The 23,547-nt window shown below is 42.9% G+C and overlaps 1 protein-coding gene and 1 long non-coding RNA gene across 2 annotated transcripts in view; one reads left to right on the top strand and one right to left on the bottom strand.

The window, feature by feature from the left end:
- Positions 1-5,971: 5,971 nt before the first annotated feature.
- On the bottom strand, positions 5,972-21,778 carry Ercc6l (ERCC excision repair 6 like, spindle assembly checkpoint helicase). The gene is made up of 2 exons (NM_001098674.1): positions 21,642-21,778; positions 5,972-9,834 (listed from the first exon to the last, which is right to left on the bottom strand). The coding sequence occupies exons 1-2, from the start codon at positions 21,707-21,709 to the stop codon at positions 6,210-6,212; spliced, it is 3,693 nt and encodes a 1,230-aa protein (NP_001092144.1). The 5' UTR covers positions 21,710-21,778; the 3' UTR covers positions 5,972-6,209.
- LOC134484080 (uncharacterized) overlaps positions 21,720-23,547 on the top strand; it is a 33,416-nt gene continuing 31,588 nt past the window's right edge. Inside the window, exon 1 of the long non-coding RNA XR_010061429.1 lies at positions 21,720-22,062. This is a non-coding gene — a long non-coding RNA (uncharacterized LOC134484080). The remainder of the gene's footprint in view (positions 22,063-23,547) is intronic.

A 23,547-nucleotide genomic window follows, 5' to 3' on the forward strand; every position in this document is an offset into this window, starting at 1 on the left:
TTTACCAGTTCCACGTCCATCATTGAAGAAAGTCAGGGCAGGCGCCTGGAGGCAGAAAGTGAAGCAGAAGCTGTGGAGGAGTACTAGATACTGCTTGCTCCTCATGGCTTTCTCAGCCTGCTCTTTTGTTTGTTTTTTGTTTGTTTATTTATTTGTTTGTTAGTTTTAGAACCAAGGACCACCAGCACAGGAGTACTCTCACCCACAATGCATCAGGCCATCTCATATTTTTATTATCAGTAAAAAATAAAAATCACTACAGGCTTGCCTACAGACTAATTTGGTGGTATTTTTTTTTTTCAACTGAAGCTCCCTCTTCCCAAATAAAATGGTCTAATTTAAAAATTAGAGAAAAGGCACTTAATTCTCCCATGGGTTTTATCTATACTAAACTAAGCAAGTATTCTCCAATCTCTAGCTAAAGGGACAAAATTTAACATAAAACACCTTTCCTAGCCAGCTGGCAGTGGCACTTAGGAGGCAGAGGCAGGTGGATCTCTCTGAGTTCTGGGACAGCCTAGTCTACAGAGAGTTCCAGGACACCCAGGGCTATACAGAGAAACCCTGCCTAGAGAGTGGGGACAAAATTTAAAAATGTACACTTTCCTTTTATGCTCATTGCATGCTGTCCTGGTTGGGGTTGTTGTTGTTTTTGGTCAGAGTGCCTATAGGCAAATCTATGAGACACTTTCTTGATTAATGCTTGATGTGGGAGGGCCTAGCCCATTGTGAGCTGTGCCACCTCTAGATTGTGTAAGAAAGCAAATTGAGCAAGCCCTGAGGAAGAAGCCAATAAGCAGTGTTTCTCTGTGGCTTCTACCCGTTTGGTCATTCTGGGGTTTTGTGTTGTTTTAAGAATTATTTATTTTATGTATGTGAGTACACTGTAGCTGTCTTCAGACACACCAGAAGAGGGCATCAGATCTCATCACAGATGGTTGTGAGCCACCATGTGGTTGCTGGGAATTGAACTCAGGACCTCTGGAAGAGCAGTCAGTGCTCTTAACTGCTGAGCCACCTCTCCATCCAGGTGTTTTGTCACAGCAATAGAAACCTAAGACTTGGGTTATATTATGATTCTCCTTTCTATAAGTAATATTCTGTTATCTATTTTAAAAATTATTTTTAAATCTGCATATGTGAGTGTTCAGTCGTGTGTATGTGAAGGCCAGATGTTCTTCAGGACCTGTCCACCTTAGTGGTTTTTTAGGTGGGGTGTCTCTTAATGGCTAGGGGCTTACCAATTCAGCTAGACTGCTGGTCAGCAAGCCATAGGGATCTTCTCTCTATCTTCCCAATACTGGGATTATAAACTTTGTCACCATACCAGATTCTGGAGAATGAATTTAGCCATTGTGCTTGTGCTTGTACTGACTGAGCTGCTCCCCACCCCAATGGTATCTACATCTATCTCTCTATATATACTTGTTATTTTTTATTTAATGTGTGTATGTGCCACGACGAGTGTATGGAGGTCAGAGGACAACTTGCTGAGCTGGTTCTCTTTCCTCCATGTAGGTCCTGGGAATCAAACTCAGGTCCACAGGCTTGGCAGCAAGATGGTCACAGAGCCATCTCAATAGTACTTTGTATCTATATTTTAAAATTTTTAACTGCTGTTTTTATGACATATGCTGTACCTTGATAGTCATAACTATTGGTAGTTATTTTGAGATCTCTATAGACACCAAATTTGTCATTTCTATGGGTGACAATCAAGCGATGCTTTTGCAGTTCATGGCAGTACAGGCTTTTAACCTCAGCACTTGGGAGGCAAAGGCAGGCAGATCTCTGAGTTCCAGGCCAGCCTGGTGTATGGAGTCAGTTTCAGGACAGCCTGGCAACACAAAAAAAATTTATTTCAAAAGAACAAAGATTTTTTTTTTTGAACAGTATAAAACTTGTTGGTGTTTCTCAAGTGTAAAACATTGGGGAGGCAGTAGTGGAGAATCATGGCTGGCCAATCTAGTGAGGTCTTGTCCAAACAAAGCAAAACAAACCCAAACAACCCCACAATGTTATGAAATATAATGTGGTGAGGGGTACCTGGCTGGCCCATGCCAAGGTGTGCCCTTGAGAAATTATGCCATGCAACAGATTTGGTATAGAGGGGGTTTATTTGGAGAAGAGAGGGGGGTGAGGCTCTAGAGAAGGGGTGAAGGCAGACAGTGGACATGTAAATGAACAGACAGGAGCAGAGCCATGAGGGCAATGAAGAGGATGGGGCACAGAGCAGGACAGAAAACAGGGTGGGGGAGAAAATGTGGGAACAGAGAGAGAACACTGGAGTGGTGGGCTGTCTTTCTATGTACAGCCCATACCTGGAACACCTGGTGGCTGTGCTAACATGTGATGACATAAACCATTGGCTAGGTCCCTGGGAGGAGACTGCACTGTCACCACCCAGTTTGTTCAATTTTTAAAAGTTTTTAACATTTTATTCATTCATTCATTCATTCATTCATTCATTCATTCACTTTATATCCCACTCATTGCCCCCCACCAGTCACCCCATCCCACAATCCTACGCCCATCTGCCCTCCCCTTCTCCTCTGAAAGGGTGGGGCCCCTCCTGGGTACCCCCTGTCCCTGGCACATCAAGTCTCTGCAGGGCTAGGCACATCCTCTCCCACTGAGACCAGACAAGGCAGCCCAGCTAGAACATATCCCATGGACAGGCAACAGCTTTTGGGACAGCCCCCGCTCCAGTCGTTTAGGACCCACATGGAGGTAGAGCTGCACATCTGCTACATGTGCTGGGAGGCCTAGGTCCAGCCTGTGTACGTTCTTTGGCTCCTGTCTGCAAGCACAACAGAATATCATTAATAGTGTCAGGGATTGGTCCTTACCCATGGGATGGGTCTTTAGTTGGGTCAATTATTGGTTGGCCATCATTTTCTGCCCATCCCCAATCCCTTCATTTTTTTTTTTAGATAGGATAAATTTTGGGTTGAAAGTTTTGTGGGTGGGTTGGTGTCCCTATCATTCCAATGGGACTCCTGCCTGGCTACAGGAGGTGATACCCATACTATTTTCCACAGACCCAAAGAAGCTAAACAAGGAGACCCAAAGAAGCTAAACAAAGAGGCCCAATTGAGGATGCTTGAATCTCACTTAGAAGGGGGAATCTTACTTACAAGAGGCAGATGGAGGGAGGGAACTACATGGTAGAGGGGATGGGGAGAAGAATGGGGGGTTCAGGATCAGGTATTGGGAGGGACAGGAGAGATGACCAGATGGCCATGAGAATGAACGGAAATCTGCAACTGATTGGGGTCGGGAAGTGGGGAGCATCTCCAGAATGGGACAGTGACCTGGGATAAGGAAGGTACCCAAGAATCAATGGGCGTGACCTTAGCTGTGACTCCCAGCACTGGGGATATGGAACCTGAAGAGACTTGTTCTGATTTTTTGAGTCAGGGTCTTATATAGCCCAGGCTGGCCTCGAATTTTCTATGTAGCAGAGGATGACCTTGAACTTCCAATCCCATCCTCCTGACATCGCCTCACAGTGCTGAGATTACAAGTGTGCAGAGGTGCCACCACACCAGTCACCCCTCACCACTCTTGGAAAATGCACAAGCTTCAACAGCTGCAGGGCACCCTGGGAGCCGTGGGGAATGCAAAGGCAGAGCTGTGTGCTAAGTGAGGCTAGGCAGGAGCAAGGGTGAGGCCGTAGTGGGTGATATGGGAACCAGAGTCCAGAGTGCAAATGCCTTTGTTTTCCCCTTAAATCTTCATGTCAAGAGGCCAGAAGCTGGATATTTGGAGAAGTATTTTCTTAGGCATGGAGATCACTAATCAGGGAACCCAGAATGGCCCTTCAGTGAAGTCACTGGTAAGTTCCAATTGGTACCAAGCTGAACTGGCCCCCAGAGGTCAAGCCCAAGTGTTTTCCTCTGAACACTTGACCTGTGAAGGTTTGTGTGGAGCATCTAAAACAGGGACAGTCTCCTGTCCTCACTTAATGACCCTGGTGGGAATAGGTACTTAGCAAACCTTTAAGTGAGTCTTCATTTTCAGATGTTTATGGAACAGTTGTCAACTAAATTGAATTATTCTAGACCGTGGGGATACACTAGTGCACAAGGTGAGTCCCTGCATTCACAGAACTTAAGAGTGGGGTAATAAGTTAATCCACATCATTGGGGGAGGGGGGGTTCCTTTAGGAGCAGGGTTGGAAACTTTAAATAGAGGGAGCTATGAAAAATTAATCTTTGTTCTTGGCTCCTGGCACATAGCTCCTAAAACCCCGAAAATCTACTGAATGTGTTTGCTGATGAAATGGTTGGTGACTAGACACCCCTGCTCTCTGTCCCAGCTCTGGAATGGAAACAGGTAGCCATAAGACCAAGCAAGGTTCCATTAGGGTGGAGCTGCCCAACCTCCAAGGCTATAAACTTGGGTTAATTGCTAATAGCCAACCACTTAAGCATGCTTACTTAATTCATTAATTGTCCAAAAATATCCCTAGCACTGCATAAAACAATGGAGTTGGAGAAGATTTAGGTTAATGGTTCTCAACCTCACAAGGGTTGCCTAAGACCATTGGAAAACACATATTTATAATTCATAACAGTAGCAAAATTAGTTATGAAGTAACAATAAAATAATTTTATGGTTGGGGTCTTTACAACATGATCAACTGTACAAAAGGGTCTCAGGGTTAGGAAGGTTGAGAACCAGTTAGCTTAATGCACCTAGTTGAAGGGGTACTGGTGTTGCAGGAGGATGTGCAACCTCCCTGCAACCTCCTTCAAACCTACACCGAATCATCCCTTTTATCCCCAGATCCTAGGTTTACTTTCTTTAATAAACTAAGTGTAGCAAACTGTTTTTAGGAGTTCTGTGAACTGCAAGGGAATAAAAGCCCAATTTGTGGTAATGTGTTATTAAGCACTATCCTTTGAGCAGAACAACCACCATGTTATAAGACCAGCTGCATCTGCTTGCCAAAGATCATCACAGCTGGGCTTGGTGACATTCCTTCACAGGAAGGACAGGGAGGGTCACTGAACCCTTACCAAAATACTCCCAGCTGCTCTAATTGTATATGGCCTCTGGGTTTTATGAAGGAGCTGCAGTGTATAGACTAGAAAGGACTGGGGGAAGTGGGCTCCATCTTTGCAGCCGAGGGGAAGTCATCACCACTCTGGGTGGACTTTTCCAGTGTGACTACTTTGCTTACCCATGCTTCAGTCAATAACTCCTCACTGTAAGCCCATAAAGTCATTGGTTCTCCAGGGTAAATCATACTTTGGTTTGTCATTAGGACCTTTAGAGAAGGGATAGACCTTGCTTAGTCCTTCCCCACTGGGAGAAAATTCTTTTAACACTACCCTGTAAAGGCAGACTTTGTAGAACTGAGGCCTAAAAATTGTAGATGTTTCAGTTCAAACAAACATTACCCTCCACCTCAAAGTTATGGTAAAAATTAAACAAGAGGCCTGTGTGATGTACTCAATATCCAGTAGGCACATTCTAAACACTAAGTCTTTGGTGACAGCATGTAGTATGTTTCTGAAGGTGAATCAGATTCTTAACTAGCTGGCAATCCAAGGAGAGGATGTGGTAAGAGTAGTATAAATGAGGCATAGTGTTATATACCTTTAATCCCAGTTCCACGGAGGCAGGTCTCTGTGAGTTCCAGCTAGTCAGAGCTTTGTAGAGACCTTGTCTTAAAACACTGAAAAAAAAAAAAAACCCCCACAGCATAACTGGTTTGAAGAAAATTAGACAGTCAAGGGTGAGTGAAGAATGACTAACCAGTTGGTACAGTGACTCCAGGGCAGGCTACAAGTGCCAAAGAATGCTAGTACTGGTACTGTCTGTAGCTAGGCCAGAAGCACAAACACCACATTAATAGGGATATCTTAGATTTGGAATGCTAAGTGACAAGCTTATTGGAACTAAAGAGTTTCTGTATACATCTGCCTACCACCTTGTGAAAGAAAATGAATGGAAAAAACACTTGAGAAAAGTCACTTTAATTTTCAGAACTGAGCTAACAGACAAGATGGTCCTTTTCAGAGTAAAAATAGCCGCAATAGCTTCACAAAAACTTTAGGTAATATCAATTAAAAGTAACACCTCTGAAAGTTTGCAAAGTATGCCTAAAGGGAAAAAATGAAATATTCAAGGGAAGAACTACTGAGCAAAACATTTATATTCAATTTCATTTTAGATGTAAGAAATAGGCTATAAAGTTTTCAAGTGTTAAGTTGCTTATACAAACTCAGAGTCATGCGCATGACCTCAGGATCTGCACTTTTTATATCAAGTGCTTTAACTAAGCAGTTGAGAGCCTCCTGTGTCTTCCCACACTCTTTCAGTTCTTTCCCACGAGCTACAAGACTCTCATAGTCATTAGCAGCCTCCACTGCCGGATCCTGGGGAGGATCAAGCAAAGGGTCACTTGATGAAGGTTCAGGGGCACAGGGAGAGCTTTGTGGGGCTGGAGAAGTAGGCTCAGACTCGGTCAGGCTGCTGTGCTTGTTTCCTGAAGCCAGTGTTGCCCCGGAACGCTGCTCTTCAGTGCAGGCTACGGCTTCTTCATTGCTGTCTTCTGAAAGCTCTGGTTCACTTTCCTCCTCGCTACTGGTATCAAGCCTTTCCTCCATATCTTCCATGTCATCTAAAACCACATTGATCAGAGACCTCCTAGAAGCCAGAGACCTCCTAGGATGTAAGGATGTGTTCACATCATCAGGTATTTTAGGTGAGAAGAACCTTCGAGATGGATTACTGTCATTTTGGGGAGTTGAAGCATCAAAGTGTTTGACAGATGAGAATGTTAAGGGAGAGACGCTAAATGAATTTGTGGAAGTATCTTTAAAGGCATCTTCTTCATCTTCATCATCTGAGAGGATCCTTCTAGCTTTGTTTTTGGTTTTCACAGTAATCACTTCTGATTCTTCATCAATTTTATTAGAAGAATCCAAACTGAGATTATGTGCTGACTCTTCCCCGGAGTTACCTGCAGGCCTTTGCAAGCTATTTTCTTTCTCAACATGTTCCAAAAATTTGCTGGAGAGATTTTGTCTAGTGTCTGCAGAGTCTTCCAGGAAAAGATTGAAGTCACACTCATACTGTGGTGGTGATTCTAAAGGGTCCTTTTTCAATTCCAACTGGGCCTCCATTGCTTGAGCACCCTGCAGTGCACTCGGGGATGCTGACAAATCATCAGATATTTCAATCATGGGTTCATTTGATTCTAGGTTTTGATTTTCATTTGCTGTGGGACTTTGGTGATATAAAACCACACTATCCTGTACATCTAAATTTGGCTCAAGATCAGCCTTGCTGGACTGTCTAGGTAAATAATGAAAACTTCCCAGGTTCTCTGACAGGGCCTCTTGCCCAGGTGATGCTTGTAATTCATTCTTCTGCACGGCTTCATTGTCAGCTGCAAAACCTTTTGCAGGGCTCAATAAGGAGTCAGTCCAAACTCCCCCTATACTTTCAGCCCCCTGGGGTAAAGAAGCGATAGTGCCAGCATCAGATGTACTTTCGAAGTGGTGCTGATCACCTTGCAGTGAAGTGACATCATGTGCCTCAGAGAGCTCTTGGGGCTCACTCTCTGTAGACTGATCATAAATGCTTATACTGGCCATTTGAGAACTGATAGCCTCTACCTGCGTAGGATTAGCCAGAAGGCGTGAAGGCTGAGGCTGGGGTTTGTTACCTTTCTTCCTCTGTTGAGAAGGAAATTCCTGTGCTTTGAGCCAGTTCTCCTCACTTGGTCTTTCCTTTGTATTTTGAGACTCAGATTCAACAAGGAACTGAGCTTTCTGAACTCTGTGTTGAATGTACTGAGCGTCTTCTAGCATGTCAAGCTCTTCTTTAACAGACAGATCACAGGTGAACATCAAATCGTGGTCTGAGATTCCTGCTATGCCCAGCGAGTGTAGGTAGGCGATATGCTCATCGAGTTTCTCATCAGATTTCCGCTGAGCAGCATGCAGACACTGAAGCTGCATCTGGGTTGCAGAGTTCAGCAGATCCCCAACTGTGAAGAGCTCCTTTAGCTCCTGTTTGGTGAAATAGCGGAATGGATTCTTCTTATCACCAGTAGTTTGTCTGATCAACGAGTCCTTGAAAACCTGTCTTCTATATATCTTTTCCTCTACAGTTCCACAAGTGATTAGCCGATAAACCACAACATTCTCTTTTTGTCCAATTCGGTAAACTCTATCCACAGCTTGAGCATCAGTTGCAGGGTTCCAGCTAGGGTCAAAAATGACAACTCTAGATGCTGCAGTCAGTGTCAGTCCAACACCACCTACTTGAGTGGTAAGTAGAAAAACTGAGTATTCTTTATTTTGCTGGAATAACTGAATTCTTTTTTCTCGTTCCCAAAGATGAGTAACTGTGCCATCAATTCGCAATGTCTTAAAGTGCTTGTTCTTTAAGAGACGCTCAATGATGTTGAGAATTTGCCTCGACTGGGAAAACACCAGAGTCTGATGTCCTTCATCTTGAAGCCTCTCTAGCAGGGCCATTAAGAATATCATTTTTCCAGACTCCTGCATCAGTGCATTGTCACTTAAGTGATCAATGCTGCCCATATTTGAGGCATCTTCTTGCTCATTTTCATCCTCCGCAGAGAATGTGACAGTCCCTAGATTCAGCAAATGACAAGCTCGTGCAGATAGCAGCCTAGGATGGTCACAGAGCTTCTTTAAGACACCCAGCTCAGCCAGAGGTGAGCGTGTCTCCATTAACAACTCCTTGATGTGGTCTAAAGACACAAACTTCCTATAAATTTCCTCTTGTAAAGGCACAAGACGTATCCAAACAATTAAATCATTTTTCCTGGTAAGGGAAAGCATCTCACAAATGTCTTCGACGCCTGAATTCTTTTCACCAGGTCTGACCTCTGGCTTGTCTGCCTTTTTCATGTGCACTTCTTCTTTGGTCCTCCTTAGAAAATAGGGTTTTATAATTTCCATTAAGTTTTCAGACATCTTAAATCCCAAGGCTTTTTCCCCAGGGGTAGCATCCTTCTCTCTTGCCCTAATAATAGGATTTTCATACTCCATTTTAAAAGTTTTTAATGTTCCTAACAAGGAGCCTTGGCAAGCAAAATCAAACAGGGACCACAGTTCTTGCAGATTATTCTGGATTGGTGTTCCTGTGAGAAGGAGACGATTACTTGCAGGAACTGCTCGGGCACATACTGCTGACTTGGTAGAGGCACTTTTGATCTTATGGGCTTCATCAAGGATGACATAGTCCCAAACAAATGCTTGTCCATTAAAGCTTGCAAGTTGCTGCCAATTATTGAGTAACATTTGGTAGGTAGTGATCACAACACCATTCCTCTGTTGAATCCGGGTCAGGTTTCTAATGCGTTCATTCTTGCTAGAGCCATGAAAGGTTTTGACTCTCATTCCTGGAGTCCACTTGGCAAATTCTTTGACCCATGTATTAATGAGATTGGTTGGCATGATCAATAGCACATGATTCACAAGTGAAGCATCAAACATACCTGACAGGAAAGCAATGATCTGAACAGTTTTCCCCAATCCCATATCATCTGCTAAGATGCCCCCTTTTCTTCCATTCTTATACAGGCTATAGAGAAAAGCGATGCCTTCTTTCTGGTGCTCAAAGAGTTTCTCATAGAGCTCTCGGTAAAGCAGCAAGCCGGAGTTGCACACATCTGTAAATTCATCATCTTCTTCTTCTGCCAACTGCTCCAAAGCTTCCTGTAGTTTCTGGATTCTGCTGATCACCTTCTTGGTGGGAAAAATGTCCTTTGCCAAATTGAAAAGTTTCAGTGCTTCTTCCAGATCTCCATTCTTAGCTGCTTCTTTGGCTTCTTGCGAATATCTATTTAAAAGAAGGTAAAAATAATGTGACATGGGACTCAGAAATTAGCTCAACAGAATACTTGTTTAGCATGAAGGAGTCTCTGGAGTCAATTCCCAAGAAAAGAAACAAACTGAACATTTGACCTGTGAAAACTTTGGAGTTCATTTTGAAATCCAGGCTGTAGTTGGGACTTTTTAAAGGCAGTCCCAAGTATCCCTTAAACTTCTTGAACTATCCTTTGGCCTCAATCCCAGTTATGAGTGCTGGAAAATTTAAGCATGCGCTGCACTCAATTTTCTATGTGGTGCTGGGGATTGAACTCAGGGCTTCGTGCATGCTAGGCAACCATTTTACCAGCTGAGGCTCATACAGCCCTGTAACTAAGTTGGGTTTCTAATGCCCTCAAGCAAATCCCCGAGCTGTCTTCTGACCTCTGCACACACATATCACACACAGTAACAATAAGTAAACAATTGCTGTTGGGAATGTACATTATTAAGTCTCTATGGAAGACATCCTCAAAAATGAGAACAAAACCACTTTATAATCCAATTATATCACTGTGGAGCATTTACCCACCAAAATCAGTTAGCTTAGTATAGAGACCCCTTCATATCCATGTTCATCACAGTGCTATACATGGTACCCATGTTGTGGAATCAGCCAGGCTCCTCAGCAACATGTGAATAAATAAAATGTAATATAAGTATACAATTGAGGGGGACCTCTGAAAGAGCAGTCAGTGCTCTTAACCGCTGAGCCATCTCTCCAGCCGGTAAACATTGTTTTCTATCACCTCTGATTGGTTAATAAAGAGCTGATTTGGGACTGGAGAGATGACTCAGTGGTTAAGAGCACTGACTGCTCTTCTAGAGGTCCTGAGTTCAAGTCCCAGCAACCACATGGTGGCTCATAGCCATCTGTAATGGGATCTAATGCCGTCTTCTGGTGTGTCTGAAGACAGCTACAGTGTACTTATATACATAAAGTAGGGGTTGGGGATTTAGCTCAGTGGTAGAGTGCTTGCCTAGCAAGCTCAAGGCCCTGAGTTTGGTCCTCAGCTCCGAAAAAAAAAAAAAGACAAAATAACATAAAGTAAATAATTCTTTTTTTTAAAGAGCTGATTCACCCAATAACGGGGCAGGAGAGGAGAAAGAAGACTTCTGATCCTAGTCAGAACAAGACGTAGATGGCAAGTAACAGGACAGGTGGCTGGGAATTAGGCCAGGCCAGCATAGTTAGAATAGATGAGTACCCCACCCAGCTATAGTGAAAGAAGCTTATAAGATACCAGGTCATTATTTCATGAGCAGGGCAGACATAGAAAAGACCCTTACCTTTACAAAAAATTATAAAATAATAATAAAAAACAGACAATTGGGGTTGGGGATTTAGCTCAGTGGTAGAGCGCTTGCCTAGAAAGCGCAAGGCCCTGGGTTCGGTCCTCAGCTCCGAAAAAAAGAAAACACACACACACAATTGAGCATTATTTGACCGTAAAAAAAGAATGAAATCTTTTTCTCCATAGTTCAGCCCCCAAGTCATCTTATTTGCAGCAAGATCAATCTGACCCAGAATGGTAAGTAGTTCTGTCTCTGTCTCTGTCTCTCAGAAGGGAAAAGCAACAAAACAACATGGAGCCTAAAGAAGAGGTATCTATTGGGAGGGAGGTGGGATGGAGAAAGAGAAGAGGGAAAGGAAAGGAACAGGGGAAGGTATAAAAGTAGGTGAAACCAGGTATGGTGGCACATGTTGTTAATCTCAGCATAGGAGAGGCAAAGGCAGGTGGATCCCTGAGTTCCAGGCCAGCCTGCTCTATAAAGGGAGTTCAGAGTGATCCTCAGTTACACAGTGAGACTATATATATAATATATATTATATATAATGATTAATACATAGGATAAACATGTATTAATATTTGTGTATTCCATTAATCATTATTTGTATATTTACTCTGGACTAACAATTATATTTTTTAAAAAAGATAAGAACATAAAAAAGATGCTCCATGTTAGTTATCAGGGAAATGGAGACCACCAAGGCTAGAAGAATAATGACTAAACAGTTAATAATTTCTTTTTGTATAGGATATATTTCTTTACTTACATTTCAAATGTTATTCCCTTTCCCAGTTTCCTGTCCATAAGTCCCCAAGAATTTCTTTATGGGGCTGAAGAGATGGCTCAGAGGTAAGAGGACATGAGTTCGATTCCCAGCACCCACATGGCAGCTCACAACCTATAACTCCAGCTCCAGGGCTCACAGACATACATGCAGACAAAACACCAATGTAAATAAAATAAAAATAAATTATATGCTTTTAAAAAATAATGTCTTTGGAAGTTAATGAAAATGTCCAAAAATTGGCTATAGTGAAAGGTGCACAATTATTGGAACACACCACATTCACCATTATGTGACTATAATGAATGTCACTGAACTGTACAGTATCAATAGGCAAAATGTCCAGCATAGGCATTCAATAAAGGTGTTAACTTAAAAATGTCTCTGGTGGACCCATAGTCTACAAAGTTTAAGCTGCTTAATCTGGTATTACAAGTTCTCTCTGACATAGCCAGCAGCCTATGACCCCTTTAGTCTTACTGGTCACATCCTACCTTATACAGTTTGTTTTGTTGGGTATGTCTGGCTATTCTGAAACTCACTGTGTAGATTAGACCAGCCTGCCAGGCCTCAGAGGCCTGCCTAATTCTGCCAGCTGAGTGCTGAGATCAAAAGCATGTATCATCACGCCTGGCCCTTCTAAGTCCTTATATCTGTTATGCTTCTCTGTTACCTCCAAGTCTAGGCTCTCACCACCGTCCTCTTGCTAGAACACTCTCCTCTTTTACTAAGCTAACTTGACCTCACTCATCCTTAAACATTTTCAAAGCCAGGTGTGACGTTTCGCATCTGTAATTCCAGTGTAGGTAGAAAGATCACGAGCTCAAGGCCAGCCTGCTCTCATGATCATTGTCTTAAAAGGCTAAAAAATTGATTCTCAGGCTGGTGATATAGCTCAATCGTAGGACACTTGCTTACTAGTCACAAAGCCCTAGGTTCAATCCATAGTACCACAAAAAATTAAGGACAATGATTCTCAATTTTCTATTTTTAGAGTTTCTTGGAATGGGGGTTTGTTAAGACACAGAGCTCTAACCTCAACATCATATATTCTGACTGCATTGAGATGCAAGAATGCATAGATCAATGAAAGTAGCCAGGTGATTGACATTAGTGCTTCTCCCCAGAAGCCATAGGCTATTATATAGGATATATGGACAATAGAGATACTCAGATATTATTAAGAGGAAAATCTTAAGCGTGGTAGTGCACACCTTTAATTCCAGCATTTCGGAGGCAGAAGCAGGCCAATCTCTGAATTTAAGGCCAGCCTGGCCTACATAGCAAATTCTAGGACAGCCAGGGCTACATAGAGACTTGTCTCAAAAAAAGAAAGAGGAGGAAGAGGAGGAAAAAGAGGAGGAGGAGGAGGAGGTGGAGGAGGAGGAGGAGGAGGAGGAGGAGGAGGAGGAGGAGGAGGAAAGAAAACATGTTATTAACTCAAAAACTGATGGCACTACAAATCATTTTAAGTATAGGTAGTGGGGAGATGAATACCATCAAAGTTTTGAACATACATATATCAACACATGAAAGTTTCATTGTGAAAGCTACTTTTATATAATTCATATATACCACTAAAACATCTTGAAAAGATACAGTTCAGGCTTCACTTACGGTTCATTTCCTACTCCATGCCCCAGGTGGAACCATTATTTTGCCTCAATATTCCCAATGAGTGTACTTAAGTGTGTCTTAGTTAGGGTTACTGTAAACATCAAGACCAAAAGCAACTTGGGGAGGAAAGGGTTTATTTTGTTACATGTCTACATCATTGTTCATCATCAAAGGAAGTCAGGACAGGAACTCAAAACAGGGCAGGAACCTAGAGGCAAGGACTGATGCAGAAGCCATAGAAGAGTGCTGCTTACAGGCTTGCTCCTTGTGGTTTGCTCAGCTTGCTTTCTTATACTATCCAGACACCAGCACAAGGGCGGTACCATCCACAATGGGCTGGGCCCTCCCCCAATAATCATTAAGAAAATGCCCTATCGGCTTACCTAAAACCTGATCTTATAGGCACATTTTCTTTTTTTTTTTTTCTTTTTTTGGTTCTTTTTTTCGGAGCTGGGGACCGAACCCAGGGCCTTGCGCTTCCTAGGTAAGCGCTCTACCACTGAGCTAAATCCCCAGCCCCTAGGCACATTTTCTTAATTGAGGTTCCCTTTTCTCAGATGACTTTAGCTTGTATCAAGTTAACATAAAACTATGCAACACACAGTACATTTAACTCATATTAAAATCATTACAGGGGCCTCTGTGGATAAGAAACCTCTCTTGCAGAGAACATGGGCTCAGTTCTATCTTTAACTACAGTTTATGCAGTGAGTTCCAGAATAGCAAGGGCTATATTAGAAAGGCTCTGTCTCCAATGTATAAAGTAGGAAGTGACCTCCAAAGACTCCTGCACATACATGGTGCAAATACATATACTTAGGCACACACATATAAAATAGAATGTTTTAAAAGTTGCAAACAAACTAAGGACAGTTCAGCCAGTACAATGCTTGCTGCATGTCATGGTTTGAATATGCTCAGCCCAAGGAGTGGCACTCTTAGAAGGTGTGGCCCTGTTGAAGTAGGTGTTGAACTCTAAGAAGATGTGGCCCTGTTGGAGTAGGTGTGTCACTGTGGGTGTGGGCTTTAAGACTCATCCTAGCTGCCTGGATATCAGTATTCTGCTAGCAGCCTTCAGATGAAGATGTAGAACTCTCAGCTGTGCCTGCACCATGCCTGCCTGGATGCTGCCGTGCTCCTGCCTAGATGATAATGGACCTGTAAGCCAGTCCCAATTAAATGTGGACCTTGTAAGAGTTGCCTTGGTCATGGTGTCTGGTCACAGCAGTAAAAAAGACACTGTTTGTGAGACACTGCACAAACACGAAGAGCAGAGTTTGCTACTCAGTACCCATGTGGGAGTGAGAGTGGTGGCATGCACTTGTAATGCACAGAGACAGGAAGATCCCTGAATCTTGCTGGCCTGCCAGCCTAGCCTAATGACATGTGAGATCCTATTACAAAAAGCAAGGTAGACAAGAGCTCAAAGAATGGCAGCAAGGGCTATCCCTGACCCACACATATTATATACACATATGCACACGCACGCTCATATACATGTACCCACACACCCATACCTAATACTCCTCACACCTATACACCTAACACAGATACACACAGATCATCACAGACTATTAGAAGTATTCAGCTCAAGGAGTTAGGACTTTTAGCCTGTATTGGTTGGTTTCTGTCAACTTGACACAAACCTATACATACCTGAGAAGGCAATTTTTTTTCTTTTGAGATAGGGTCTCTGTATGTAGCTCTAGATAGCCTTAAACTCAATATGTAGCCCAGAACTCAGAGTTCTGCCTACCTCTGCCTCCCAATTGCTGGATTAAAGGTGCATACAACCAGTCTGAGTAAAAAGAGGTTATTTCCCTTTTTTTCCAGACAGGGTTTCTCTGTGTAACCCTGGCTATTCTGGAACTTACTTTGTACACCAGGTTGAACTTGAACTCAGAGATCTGATTGCCTCTGCTTCCTCCTACACACCCAAATTCCAGCATTACTACCACCCAGCCTAGAAACAAGGAAGTTTAAGGAATGTTTCCATAGCTGGGCAGTGGTGGTGCATGACTTTAATCCCAGCACTCAGAAAGCAAAGGCAAATGGACTTCTGTGAGTTCGAGGCCAGTCTGGTCTACAAAATGAGTTCCAGAACAGCCAGCCAGTGCTATTACAAAGAGAAAATATGTCTCAAAGAACACAGCTGAAATTGCTTGAAAGTATATGTGCATATATGTGAATTCCCTCTACCCATCTTATATCACAAATGATCTATGGGGGATAGAGATGGCTCAGCAGTTAAAAGCACTGTTCTTCTAGAGAATCCAGGTTCAAATTCCAGCACCCACCTGGCAGTTCACAACTGTCTGTAACTCTAAGATCTGAAACCCTCACACAGACATACATGCTGGCAAAACACCAATGCACATAAAATAAAAATAAATACATTTCAGTAAGATCTTTCGTCAAAGAAATGAAATGACGAGTGATAGAGCAGGGTAGTCAGTGTCCTTTGGCCTTTATGCATTTGCACATAGCTGCCGGCATCTGCACATATACATGCACATACATTACACTCACAACTACCCATACTCCCAAATAAAACTGCAGGCCACCAAGTCTGACATTCAAGCTTGAATTCAATTTCTGGAACCCATATTGTGTGAGTGGAGAGAATCAACTCATTAAGTTGTCCTCTGACTTCCATATTCATGTGTGCAGATGCACGCATGCTCACAAATAAATGAAAAAGAGGGGTTGGGGATTTAGCTCAGTGGTAGAGCGCTTGCCTACCAAGTGCAAGGCCCTGGGTTCGGTCCCCAGCTCCGAAAAAAAAAAAAAGAAAAAAAAACAAACAAATAAATGAAAAAGAGAAAGAAGAAACCCTAATTAATTAAAAAAAGGAAGAAAAATTGCATCGAAGGATTAGTCCCAGTGTAATGTTAAAAGGTGCAGCTTTTGAGCCCCAAATTGGATCCAGAACTCTGACCTAATAATCTCTTGATGAAGTCATCTAATAGTGTTATTGGGAGGCCGTGAGAATTAGAAGATGGGACTCAGGTGGAGGAAGCATGTGACTGCAAATGTGACCAGGAAGGGTATACATTGTCTCAGGTCATTCCCTCCCCTTCCTGCATCCTCTGCCATGCTATCCCTCCTGAAGCTTTGTCTTGCCCAAGGAACATGTACCAAAACCTCTAAATTCATGAGCCTAAATAAATCTTAAGCTGTTTCCTCCATCTATTCTGCTACAGCAATAGTGACTAACACAGAAGCAACCTTGCTCTTCTGAGAGGTGTTCTCATCTATTCTCTAGATGAGGACAGAGAGCCAGACACCCAGCTCATTACTTCTCAAGATCATTACTTAGGCAATTAAATCTCCACCGGAGTTTTGGTGGGATCAAGCCTTGGTCAAAACACAGAAGGATTGTTGCCAGCCATGGTGGCACATGTCTATATTCGAGGCACTCAGAAGCAGAGGTAATCAGATCTCTGTGAGTTTGAGGCCAGCCTGGTGTACAGTGAGTTCCAAGACAGCCAGGGATGTTACACAAAGAAACCCTGTCTTGAGAAACAAAAACAAGGGCCTGGAGAGATGGCTCAGTGGTTAAGAGCACTGACTGGTCTTCCAGAGGTCCTGAGTTCAAATCCCACCAACAACATGGTGGCTCACAACCGTCTGTAATAAGATCTGACACCCTCTTCTGGTGTGTCTGAACAGTGTACTTATTTAAAAAAAATAAAAACAAACACAAGGGGGCTGGAGAGATGGCTCAGTGATTAAGAGCACTGACTGCTCTTCCAGAGGTCCTGAGTTCAAATCCCAGCAACCACATGGTGGCTCACAACCATCTGTAATAAGATCTGATGCCCTCTTCCGGTGTGTCTGAAGACAGCTACAGTGTACTTATATACATAAAATAAATAAATAAATCTTAAAAAAAAAAAACAAACAAACACAAACCACAACACCGAAAGATGATCAGTACCGGAAGGATGGTAGTAACTGGTAGTAGCAAGGCATACGGTACAACTATTATGTTAATTGTGCAAAGAGGAAGGATAAGAGAACCTCAAAAAAGGGGATCAAGAAACTGAAAGAACAATGTACTGGTGAGACAAGCTGCATGGACACCGAAACTGAAGAGAACGTGATGACCTCATGCTATATTCTCCTTCTTTAACAGCTTGATGGTATACCGATGTATGGATATAAATGCAATAATATTTACTGCACAATTTTCCTGTCAACGGGTATACAGTTAGGGTTGAGGATGTAGCTCAAGGAGAAGGCACTTGTCTAACATATAGAAAGCCTAGGTTCCATCGTCAGCATAATCAATAAAGGATGGAGATTACTGTTTCCTTCTAAAAATCGTTATCAATAAGGCATGCTCATGTACACACACACACACACACACACACACACACACAAACACAAACACACACACACACACACAAACACACACACACAAACACACACACACAAACACAAACACACACACACACAAACACACACACACACACACAAACACACACACACACACACACACACACACACACACACACACACACACACACACACACTTTTGTCCACACATATTTGTAGGAGAAAAGAACAGAATTTCTATCCAGAAGAAGTAAAACTAAATGCGGCATGGTAATACATGTCTATGCTCCCGGTATCCAGGAGGCTGACATACAAGGACCTCTAGTTTCATGACAGCCTAGGATACACTAAGAGACTCTCAAAAGCCAAGAGTTGTCCTTTGACCTCCACACCCATGCCACTATAATGTGTATGCCTGTACTCACACATGATATACACACAGACACTAACACATTTATAGAGAAAACCTTTAAGTGGATGGAGAGGTTGCTTAATGGTAGAGAGCACGTGCTACTATTGCAGAGGACATTGACTTTGGGTGCATGTATACATGAACACACATAGGCAAAACATCCTTATACATAAAAAGGTTAATATACTAAACTACACCTCTTTTATAAGTGAAATTCTGCTATTGTTAGGCCTGGAATAATATTTACATTTTATTTACTGAATATTTAATTTTAGGAAAAAAACTTGAGGGGGAGTCAGGTGTAGGGAGAGACAGGGGAGATGACCAGATGGTCATGAGAATGAAAGGAATTTGCAGCTGGTGAGGGTAGGGGGGATCTCAAAAGCATATGTGCATTCATTTCTCTCTGCCCTTGACTGTGGATATGATGTGGCTACCTGTCTCAGGTCCCTGGGATGTGACTTTCCCATAGTAATGAACTGTAATCTGGCAAAGTAAGCTAAAATAAACCCTTTCTGTCCTAAAAACAAAACATAACTCAAATGCTTGTTGGATATGCTGGCACACACCTGCAATCCCAGAACTTCCCAGAACTCAGGATGAAGTAACAGGACCACCCATAAGTTCTGGGTTAGCCTGGTCTAGATAATAAAACCCTCTGTCTCAAAAACACATAAAAACTGAATATTTGTAACCTTTAATTCTATTATTTTATACTACCTTAAATTTTTCTCTTAAATTCATTTAGGAATTTACAATTACTAAATGAAGCCTCTGCCTCCTGAGTGCTGGGATTAACAGCATGCACCACTATGTCTGGCAAAAAGCTCTTTCTTTCCTAGTTTGGCTCACATTTGCAAGAAGCCTGTGCGGGGCTGTCCTCCTTGTACTCAGTGGCACTGAGTATCTAGTGGCCCCTATGGCCTTGGCCCTCCATCCTGACAAATAAGCTGTTCGTACTACTTTAGGAAACCAGGCTATTTTATGAGTAAAATAAATGATGGCAAAAATAAAATCTGTGCGTCAAATAACTTAACCCAGTAAGAAGTCATCTTACACAATAAAATGGCTTACAGAAGGGGTTGGGGATTTAGCTCAGTGGTAGAGCGCTTGCCTAGCAAGCGCAAGGCCCTGGGTTCGGTCCCCAACTCCGAAAAAAAAGAAAAGAAAAAAAAATGGCTTACAGAGAAAAGGCAGGCTGGCGAGATGGCTCAAGTGGGTAAAGAGGCTTGTAGCCCTGCATGAAGATTTGAGTTCAATCCCCGAAACTGACTTACATGGGAAGGAGAAAACTAACAGGATTCTTCCCTGGCCTCCACATTTACTCCAGGGCATTCACGTCTACTCTGTGACATAAGTAATTACATGGAGAAATTTAAATTGGGGCAGCATACCATGCTAGTGCGTCAAACAACCTGAGTCCAATCCCAGGGGCCTATACTGTAGGAGAAAACCAACTCTAGCCAGTTCTCCTTTGACCTCTGACCAAGTATGAGCTCAAGGTCACACACGAGTACACACATGATACTCTGATGTGTGTGTGGGGAAAACAGAACAAAATTTAAAGAGATCAAAGGCAACTTATATAATTGGGGGAAATATCTGCAAATCGGATGAGTTCGTGTTCAGATGTCTACTTTGCCTGTCCTGCTGATAGAGCACCAAAAACTTCAACACATTGACCAAGCCAAACTCTGTACAAGGAATGTGTTTCTCCAAGGACATTTCAAACAAGAATGTTAACAACAGCAAACAGTGCTTATTCCAGGCCAGAAGTTGTACGAACTTGACTTTGACTGAATTAGCACTCTTCTCATCCTAAACCTAAACAATAAACCACCTTAGAATCTCAATTGTAAAGGAACGTTCTTTAAGAAAAACAAGTAAACCAGCTCATTTATGTTTTAATTTAACTACATTTTAAGCTTGATTGAATCTTTAAACCATTGAGATATTAAACTTGGAAATCCACAGACTTGTTTTATACAGATGGGCATTGTGAAGACACCTGAGAGTCAACTGTCCTTTTCTTACACGACTCCAGGTTTAAATATTTATAGACTCACTAACTCTGCTTCACTCTGGTTTATCTGGAAATTCTTTTCTCATTTTTATCTAAGAGGAGGGAAAGCTCCTTAGAATACTGGCAGCTCTGTCTACTGCCGACACTGACTGATCTTTAATTCAGTGGGACATGGGGTTCCACACCTGTAATTCCATCACTATGGGGCCTGAGAGAGAAGGATGGAGAGAGTTCAAGAGCAGCCTGGGCTTAACATAGTAAGAACCTGCCTCAAAAAACAAATCCATGCCTGGTGGTGATGGCACTAGCCTTTAATTCCAGAACTGGGCAAAAGTTAGTGGCATGCGGATCTCTGAGTTCAAGGCCAGCCAGGCATAGAGAAACCTTGTCTCGAAGAAAATAACCAAAACTACAAGTCAACAACATAAACCTACATACTGTAGAGATGACTCTGTAGCTAGGAGCACTGGCTGCTGGTTCTTCCTGAGGACCCTGGTTCAATTCCCAGCACCCACATGGTGGCTCACAACCCTCTTTATCTCCAGTCCCAGGATGCCACACACCCTATTATAGATGTGTTCTTTTTCTCTCTACACATGAGTGGTTCTGAGCAATCTTTCATGTGCCTGTTTGCCATTATTAGTATGTTTTTAAGAGAAGTGCCTACAAATCTTTTGCTTATCTTATGTAGATTTATAAAATTAATTTGTTTTCATTTTATATGCATGGGTGTTCTGCCTGCATGTATGTGAGTGCACCACATAGGTACATGTGATAGCCAGAAGAGAGCACAGGATCCTGTACGATTGTGCTAAGCTCAACTTAGCCAACTGGTAAAAGCATATTCATTCACAGAGCTTAACGGTTCCTATAAGAGCATATGTCTTCCCTTCGTTCACTGACCATTATAATTGGCCATCCTTCCCTTTAATGCCAACATTCTGGCCAGGAAATGAAGCATCTTACAGCATCCATCATACACTATAAAGTATTTCTTCTACAGATCCCATTTCCACTATCCGATTGCTAACAGCTTGGGGACTACTTTTCCTCTTTTTCGCCCAGGTCTAACGGTTGGCAAATTAGACTCAAAGACTCCATCAGTTAATTGAAATTCAGGCTCTTAAAGAGTTCATACTCGAGTTATTTGACTAATAGTTATCTGACTGGCGCGTAGGGGCAGAGGAGCTCCCCGAATTAGAAATCTGGTCAAATCCACAAACAGTTCTTAGGGGGAGGTGGGAGCCATTCCACCTAAACCCCAGGCCAGGGACTGCAAACTAGACCCGTCCGGGGACCCAAGCATACCTCAGGTAACTCTCAGCCAGTTGTGGGCTCAAAGTCCCCACTTCCGCTAAACCTTGGGAAGCCTCCATGGCCCAGGAAACTAGAAAGCCAAGGAAACCGGATTCTCCAAGTCGCGCTTGAATTTCGCTCGCTCCCGCCTTACCCAGGCTGGGCGTAGGAACTAGACCGGTAGAACCAACCGCCTGCCGCGAGGCTGGCCAATCCCGGATCTGGTGCTCGAGCGCTGTTTCCTGAGCCCCGCCCAGGAAGGTCTTGCGCCTGCGCAGTTGAGTATTGGCTCTCGCTTGCTACCTTAGCTAGTGTGGCCCTTCATTTTGAGCTGCTGAATCATGTGACCGGTGTTGATTTCACTCCCAGGCTAACCGCGCGGCGATGAGTGTGAATGTTTGAGTACTGAGAGCGAGGGAAAGGAGTTGAGAGAGTGAGTAAAATGCGCGCGTGTTTCTCTTGTCCTTGTGAGTGGAGGCTATCTTATTGTAATGGCCCATAGAGGTCTCCATTGCCCCTTTTCCTCCCCGCCAGTGCTTGGCACTGAACAAACTTTGAATTCACAGACATAGAGGTGCAGTCCTGCAACCTAAAGCTGACACTGAAGAAAGGTTTTCAAAGACAAAGCCTAAGCCGCTCGTGGTGGTACACACCTCTGATAGCAGTGTTTAGGAGGCAGAGGCAGGAGGATCTCAAGACCCAGCTCTCTCTCTCTCTCTCTCTCTCTCTCTCTCTCTCTCTCTCTCTCTCACACACACAGAGAGAGAGAGAGAGAGAGAGAGAGAGAGAGAGAGAGAGAGAGAGAGAGAGACCCTTATTTACACAGTACTAAACAGATTCAGCAGGTTTTCTATAGAAGAGGTTATGTATTTGAGAGGTTAGAAGGAATGGAAATCTTGTTAACACAGTACTCATATATGAAATCCTGAAGAATTTTCAATGTAAAAAAAAATAATAGCTGGATTTGGCGGCACAAGCCTGTTAGGTTTTAGATAAGGGACAAATGGCTGAGGTGCATATATAACATACCAAAGTGGGCCTGGCCCCTAGGTTTTCCCAACATCCTTCAGTCCTTGTTAAAGGACATGACTGGCAAACCCCACCCTCTACACTGAACTTTCCAACCCAGGGGCTGGGCCACCCAGCGGCTCTTCATTATGTAATTCAGACATTTTTTTCCCCTCTTTTCTCTCTACATGCCTGCTTTCTCTTTTTTTCTCTTCTCTTCTCTGTCTACCTTTCCTTGGTGACTTTACTGACCCCCTTCTGTGTGGTGAGTGAACTTGCCTAAAAGCTGCCCCCAATACACCTGCCTTTATAATTTAATTTGACTTGAATTGGCTCATTTCATCAATGGAGGTACCTTATCAAAGCCTAGGGTTCCAGCACCTTTGAGATGGAAACAGAAGGATTACAAATTCAAAATCCGTGGTTCAAGCCATCCCAAGCATCTTATTGAGACCCTGTGAGTGCTGGGGCTATATACCTCAGTAGTAGAGGTATTAGCTCTGTGAGTCTCTGGGGTTCTTAGTTTTGTAAGGATAAACAAATAAACACAATTATAATGTGCTCACCCCTTCAGAAGTTCTAGTTAAGATGCAGTCATTTTCAAAGGCAAAGCTCAGGCCTTAGAGAAATAGGAAAGACGGATACAAAAGAGGTTGTGAGCCAACAAAAATCATTCTGGTTTATATACTGCTAACAACGCCACTCCTAAACTCTGGAAACTGAGGTAGGATTGTGATGAGTTCAAGGCCAGGAAGGACTAAAAACACACTGATGGGGACATGGACATTGTGATTTCCTCAGAAATCAGTAGAACTGTTTTGTATAGTTACTCACAGTAAGCTTGTGAAATAACCACCCAGCAGCACTTCCTGCACCTGTGTATAAGTTTTTATGGTATAAGCTGCCCCTG

The sequence above is a fragment of the Rattus norvegicus genome, chromosome X (genome assembly GCF_036323735.1).
Source record: "Rattus norvegicus strain BN/NHsdMcwi chromosome X, GRCr8, whole genome shotgun sequence".
Taxonomy (NCBI): domain Eukaryota; kingdom Metazoa; phylum Chordata; class Mammalia; order Rodentia; family Muridae; genus Rattus; species Rattus norvegicus.